Raw genomic sequence first — 7,348 nt, 5'->3', positions numbered from 1 at the left:
TGTACTTTATACTCCAACCAAAATGGACTAGTCTCTATATCCAAACACACCCTGCATTTTCCTACCTTAATGTCTTTGTTCCATGTATCTGGAATACGTTTCCCTTTCCTCTTCACTTGTTTAAACCTTACACATCTTTTAAATCCCAAGACAAATATTATTTCTGCCAGGAAACCTTCTCTGATACCTTAACCTTTCTTCCCTTTTTTAACCTCTCATACTAAGCATGTACTTCATTCTGTTCCTTTCTAGTATTTGTAATATTTTGCATTATAGATGTTTTTATCATTTCTGTAATAATAATATATAATACTTTATATACATTAACTTTATATTAGTTATCAGAAGTAGCAGAGGTATTAATGACAGTTAACATTTATATAGCACATTGAAGTTTTGAAAGCCCTTTACATATATATAATATATACAAACATATCACACACACATATACATACATACATTATATATACATTATCTCATATGGTCCTCACTACAATCCTGTTAGGGAGGTACAACTATTATTCCCATTTTTACAGATAAGCAAAACTGTAGCTCATGGAGGTTAAATAACTTGCCCAGAGTTATACTAGTATCTGAGTGAAGATTCGAACTCAGGTCTTCCAAACCCCAAGTCTAATACTCCATCCATTAAGCCACCCAACTGTCTCTATTATCAAACTCCACCAGAATGAAACCATAATAAGTTTGGGGGTAGTACCTTACCGGAACTTTCTATCTCCCCTAATGCCTCACAAAGGGTTCTATATACAGCTTACTACATGTACACTGAGCTGAATAAAATGAGCTTTCCCCTTTGTTTCCTGACTCTTAGCATTTAAAGCAGAATATTTTTCTAATGGAAAGAAATTTTCATTCAAATAAGTACTGTTTGCAAGAATGGGATTCCTTATCGTAAACCCATATCATTTATCAAATTTATATTTTTGTTTTCTACATTTGAAATATTTTTATCCTTAGTTATTGCAATGATCCAGATCAATATAACACTACCTTATATTCACTTAATACCTAAGTTTTCAAAGCACTTTCAGATTTGTCATGGCATCTGAGATTTCCTTGAAACAACACTGAGATGGGAAAATTATTACTATCCCTACTTGACAGATGAGAGAATTGAGCCCAAGGTGGCCACAAAGTGAAGTTGGCAGCAGAACTGGGATTAGCATATGGATCTCCTGAGTCCCAGACCTGTGGCACTTTTCAGTAGATAATGTTGCCTCTTTATCTGAAACAAAAGTTCTCCAATTACTTGGAGTACTGTAGTACATTGGTATACAGATTATTTATGAAGACATTCTTCTGCATGAAATATTTCATCAGTTTGAAAATATGACAACGAGAAAGAGACAAGGAATGATTCACTAGCCATTTGGAGTATTTATTAACTAACATCAGTTATCCAAGGGATATTGCTCATTGATTGTTTCAGTGAGTTTGGAAGTTGGTTCTTTTGTGTCATGATCATTATCTTCCTTAATGGAATTTTGAACACACTCTGAAGAGTGTGTTTTACCCAAAGCACTTAAAGACTCTGTTTTTTCAAGGTCATTATCGCCTTCTTCAAAGGACTCTGTGGGGGATACTGGGTCTGAGGTGGTGTAGGAAACACTTGGTTCTTCAGACTGTGCTGATGGTTCAAGATTTGTTTCACTAATCACCTGCCTACTAACATTGTCTTCTGAATACTTATCTACAGAGCTGGACTGTGAGGCACTGCTTGGGGAAGTGGATGCCATTTCCTTATGGGTCAAATTTGCATCCAGAATTTTATCATGTGAATCCAGAGATTTTTGGTGTTCTTCGCTTTTGGAAGGAGACACTGTGCTTTCATTTTCATCTGTTAATTGTATTTCTTCTGGAGTTCCAAGCTTTTCAAAATCAAACAAATTCGACATATTAAGGGTACCATTTACTTTTTCAGATTTTCCCTCAGGACTAGTACAGCCTAAATCAACCTTCAAGGCATGAAGCATATGGCGCATTTTCTTCTGGAATTAAGAAGGAAAAAAATGAGTTTTATTAATTTACTCTCTTAATCTACAGAATCTAAGCAAAAGCTTGAAATATGCAGCACTAGCTTAAAAAAAGCACAATCATCTTGAATAGGGTGACAGTGGCAAAAATAGAAAGCTGCCCTTGAAATCTTCCCCAAGCCTGTTTTATAAAAGTGGTGGGGGGTGGGGGTGGGGATGGTGACTGAGGTGGGGGCGGGGGAAAGAAAAACCGTACCTCCTCCAAATGATGTTTATTTTGTTCTATGTGACGCTCAAACAATCTCTCTAAAACCCTATAAATGATAAAGAAAAAAGTCATGGTCTCAAAATGAATTAAAACACAAGGCAAGATCCAATTCATTTTACATATACATATTCACTAAACAAAGAGAATTAGAAAGTATTATTGAGAAGCCTTTGTTTTTGTAACTATGTTGGTATTGTTTTAAAATAGCTAGTAATTAGTAAATTAATCTTTACTAGTAGTTTTACTAATTAATGACATTGTTAATTCATGTTTTTCTTAAAAAAATCCCAAAGATCATATTCTTGTTCTAACATTTTTCCCGATCTGGAGATCTAAGTACTCATGGATTTTACATGTTTACTTCAACAAGTTGTTAAAGCAAAAAAAAAAAAAAATACATTCAGGAAACTAACTGAACTAATTATATTAATTAAATATAACATTTCCAAAATTAGATTATCTTCTTTCTGACTACTTCATTTCTACTTAAGGTAATACAATATTTTCCAAGTTACTCAGGCACAAAACTTTGTGGTCATATTAGACTTGCCCCACTTCCTCTTCCTTCTCATAAGCACCCCAATATTCTGTTGCTGATGATGCTATCTTTAATTGTGCTTAATTCATGAATACACTGAAAACAAGTCCAAGGTCAATATAAAAGCTGTCAACAAAAGATCAATGCTGAAGTCCAGTATGACAGAGCAGTGAAAGGAACTTAGGGTAGGATATACCAAAGGCATTTACCACTATCCTCAATTCTGGGTTTGCTTAGGTAGGGACCAGAGCACTTCTGATTTCTTATGTAAGTTTTTGTAAAAATCTTCCCAACTAGACAACCTGACTCTAATTTCTCTGTCCTCCATGTTACTTGTACAATGTTATAAGATAAATATTTCTAATGCACAGCTATGATCATATTACTCTGCTTCTCATTAAAAAAAAGACAAAATTCTTCATGCGGCCTTTCACAATCTGGGCTCAAACTAGTTTTCCAGTTTTACCTTTTATATTTTAAATTTTGTAAAAACCAAAATACTCACTGTTCCCCAAATAACTCTCACACAGTTCCTTGTCCTAAAATTACCCAGCCATCTATAACTGCTGAAAGCCTTCAAAACCCATCTCAAATGCCACATCCTTAATGACGCCTTCCCAGAAGCAGAATTACATCAACATGCCATTTACAGTATCATTTGATTATTTTTATTAGGGAAAGGCTAGAAAATTTCACTTGGTAAAAAGGATGATAATTCTTTTTGTTCAAATGATGATTTTCACAAATTTCAATCTTGCCAAGCTACTAAGCAGATTCTTATATATCTTAACTGATACATCTCTTTGTGACACAATAGATTCCTCCCTAAAAACCAGCCAATTTATAAAGTACACAGTAGATTATGAATTATGCACAGAAAAGCAGGATATATTCTTAATTTGAACAATATGGTAATAACATTTATATTTCACCAACATGTTTTTGGAAGTGCTTAAGAAAATAACCACTATTCAGCTGGATAAATTTACTGCCATAATAAAAATCTAACCTGTTGGAAAACAAGCCAAGTTTCAGAATTTCATCTGTTACATCTTCAATGAAGCTCAGATATAGGAGTTCTTCTTCTCTGTAGGGCAATAGAAAACTCAATATAAACAAACTTTTCCTTGCTTATTCTGAAGATTACTACCTCCCATTTACACTATATATACCTTTTATGTACATAGTATGTAACACAGTACATAACATAGCATGCTATCTCCCCCAGTAGAATGTTCTCTGCCATCCCCCATGCCTGGAATGCTTTCCCTCCTCTGCTCCAACTACTGACTTCTTTTGTTTCTTTTAAATTCTAACTAATTTCCTACAGAAAGCCTTTCCAAATTCCTCTTAATTACAGTGCCTTTCATCTGTTAAATTATTTCCTATTTATCTTGTACACAGCTTGTCTGTATATATGTCTGTTTGCAAGCTGTCTCCTCCCAGTAGATTGTAAGGTCCTTGAGGGCGGAGACTGTCATTTTCCTCTTGTTGTAGTCCCAATGCTTAGCATAGCGACTGGCCCATAGTAAGTGCCTGTTAAATGTTTACTAATTGAAGCTCAGAGATATAAAGTGATTTATCCAAGGTTACACAGTGGCACAGTAAGGATTTAAATCCTTTATCTCTTGACTCTCAGGTCAGTGCTCTTTACACTATACCAAGTATAAGAAGGTACTGTTAATAAACAACTCTTGTTATAGAATAGAGACACAAATGCTAACTTATGATTCATAAAATTACCAGATCAATATTTTAAATTATATACTTTAATATCATTCAACCATTTTCATCACCTCATCTGAATGAATGAGATGGAAAGTGGCCCAACTCTGTGAAATATTGACATTTTAAAGAAAGTACAGTGAGACAGAAGAAAATGACTAAATTTTAGATAGTAAGTTTGATGCAAATAAGACTATACAGTTATGATTTTACTTGATAAAAGTGGAGCTCTTAATTGAAAACAAAACAGTATCTATAAAGAGCTACTGATTTTAAAAATATTGTTGGGAATCTTCATTTACATTAAAAAATTTTTTGTTGAAATGTTTTTTTAACCCTTGACTTCTCCTTTATCTCTTCCTTCTTTCCCCTCCCCTCACCCTGGAAGCTTTTTATTATAACAAATGGTATTCATTCACATTTAATATAACTCAAACACACTATATTTATCTATGGCTCTTCCTTATTATTATAACACACAAAAGCAGTGTAACTTGTGTTCAGAAAAAATGCTGGTTTCTTCATAGAAGGATTGAAATTACAAACATAGACATAGCTGGGAAACCAAAAAATTTTTTCAGTAACAGAAATTCAGCTTTTGAAAAAGTTAGGAAAGAGGCAATTATTTCAGAATTTTGGATACTGTTCTTTCTTGCATTTAGCATGAGTTCTGGGCTGGACTACTTAAGTTCATTTATAAATGAACTTAATTTTTAATCTTTACATAATGTTTAACAGTTAAAATATTATTTATATTATGATTAAGTAATTTAAAGACAGTTTTTCTCTTATAAAACAATGGGATAAAAGAGACATACTCAGACTGGATTTTTTTCACTGGAGCACGCTGCAGGTAATATGGAATAGATGCCCTATAGACACACAAAAAAATTGAAAATATTTAAATAAAATTCTCTTTACAGTGATAAATATGAAAATTTCCTTAGTTATTAATCCAATCAACATTCAATTTAGTATATATTTAGTGATCATTGACATGTATTATTACTGTGCTAGATGCTACAAAAGATACTGTCTTTTCTTGTAGTGTTTTGTTCTTTCACTTCTTTCAGGATAATACCAGAAGAAATGAAGCCATGATACACTAACCTTCCTAACAGTCTTGGGCTACCAAGTGAGTAAAAGGGAGCAGAACAGATTCTGAGTTTTACCTAGTCATTCTGCTAAATGTTAAAACTATTGAAGTATGTCAATATTATCTAATTTCTATTACCTTCTAAAAACATATAAATTAATATTTCACTTTTTAAATTTTGGATTAAATAGATTTAGAATACAAAACTTCCCCTCCATTTACAGAAAAACATATCTAGTCTTCATATCTTTGCATTGGCTATATCTCATGCCTAAAATAAACTCCTTACTTCCAGCTCTTAGAAATACTACCTTCCTTTAAAGCTCAAATTAAGCACCCCCTTATATTTTGTGAAGCCTTTCCTTATCCTTCCTCCTTCATCTGGTAATATATCTCTCCTCATCAACACTGCCTTGTATTTATGATATAAGTTGGCATTTATATCATATGTATTATGTATTCACTTCCATAGGTACACTGTTTCACCTAACAGTATAAGTTTCTTGAGGGCAGGTACTATTTTGGCTTTGTCTTTTTATTTCCAGCACCTACTGCCTGAATACAGAATTCTTTGAATACTGAATTCTCATGAACCTGAGAAATCAAGGAGGTATGACATACTCCCACAGCCCTGACAATATTTGAAGCTTCAGATGCATCTTTTCTAACTGATGTGAAAACTTTCTCAACATCACCTGGTAGTCAACCTTCTGGTGAAAATTTATGGACAGCTACACAGTTACTGGATAGATACCTAAAGCCTTTCCATCTTAGTGTGCCCTGCTGGAGCTTGTACTCTATTAAGATTGTTTTGAGAACCCTGGGTCACCAGTATTTCATGCTGGAATACCATGATATGTGAGAATAAGAGCTATCTTTGCATTTGAAGAAAAAAAAACCTATCACAATATTTTGAAAGAAAGCCATAAAAGGTACATGTAATTTTCTTCCCTCGACTTTAGCCTCTGACTTGCTTTTCATTTAGATGCTGTGACTAAGGATAACACAGAAATATGACAAATTTAAACCTACTAAATGTTAAAAGCAGAGAGAATGAGTACAATAAGATGTCATAATCTTCATAGAGTGAGTCCTGGGTATCTTGGCATGCACTACATTTGAAACTATAAATATGCCTTTTCAAATGGAGAGTTCATCATATGGAGAATGCCACTTTTACAAACTGTGTTTAGATCATTTGTTTCATAGATGTATATCTTAGGAAATTGAAAATTGGTTGACTCTAAAATGTTATTGACAAATAGTTTACCTTGTTAAAATAACAATAGAATGAGAAGTAGCATGTCATAGTGGACCCTGAGCTGGCCCTAGAGCCTGAGTTCAAGTGTTGCCACTAATATACTCTTGCAATGTCACTTATGTACAAGTCTCTTAATCTTTGGGCTTTAGGCATCTCTCTGTAACTATAAATTGGAGGGAAGGAGACAATCTGCATTGGCAGATGAAATTTCCTCACCTAAGAGTTTCCTATATCAATGAAATTGCAGGCCCAATTCCTGTACTACCCTTAATAATGGGATGTGCTAATGTTCCATTTATTTAAGACAGTACTTTGCTCCTAGTAGGTGCTTACAAATATTTGTTGAACTGAATTTTTCCTTCACTGATGAATTAGGCTATACAACATGTACTAAAATATATCATTTATATAAAGCTCATGATCATCAACTAAATTTTTACTGATCATTTTATTTTTGTAAAATGGC

The 7,348-nt window shown here is 33.5% G+C and overlaps 1 protein-coding gene across 10 annotated transcripts in view; it reads right to left on the bottom strand.

Moving 5' to 3' along the window:
• Positions 1-1,375: 1,375 nt before the first annotated feature.
• The window catches only part of SPATA7 (spermatogenesis associated 7), a 53,278-nt gene continuing 47,305 nt past the window's right edge, over positions 1,376-7,348 (bottom strand). For all 10 annotated transcript variants that reach the window (XM_072622939.1, XM_072622931.1, XM_072622930.1 and 7 more), the window contains 4 exons: positions 5,344-5,397; positions 3,810-3,887; positions 2,251-2,308; positions 1,376-2,009 (listed from right to left, as the gene is read on the bottom strand). In XM_072622939.1, coding sequence (XP_072479040.1) covers positions 1,413-2,009; positions 2,251-2,308; positions 3,810-3,887; positions 5,344-5,397 — 787 coding nt within the window. In that variant the 3' untranslated portion in view covers positions 1,376-1,412. The remainder of the gene's footprint in view (positions 2,010-2,250; positions 2,309-3,809; positions 3,888-5,343; positions 5,398-7,348) is intronic.

This window comes from Notamacropus eugenii, chromosome 7 (genome assembly GCF_028372415.1).
Source record: "Notamacropus eugenii isolate mMacEug1 chromosome 7, mMacEug1.pri_v2, whole genome shotgun sequence".
Classification (NCBI taxonomy): domain Eukaryota; kingdom Metazoa; phylum Chordata; class Mammalia; order Diprotodontia; family Macropodidae; genus Notamacropus; species Notamacropus eugenii.
The sequence above is the reverse complement of the archived record's forward strand: the minus strand, read 5'-3'. Positions and strand labels throughout refer to the sequence as shown.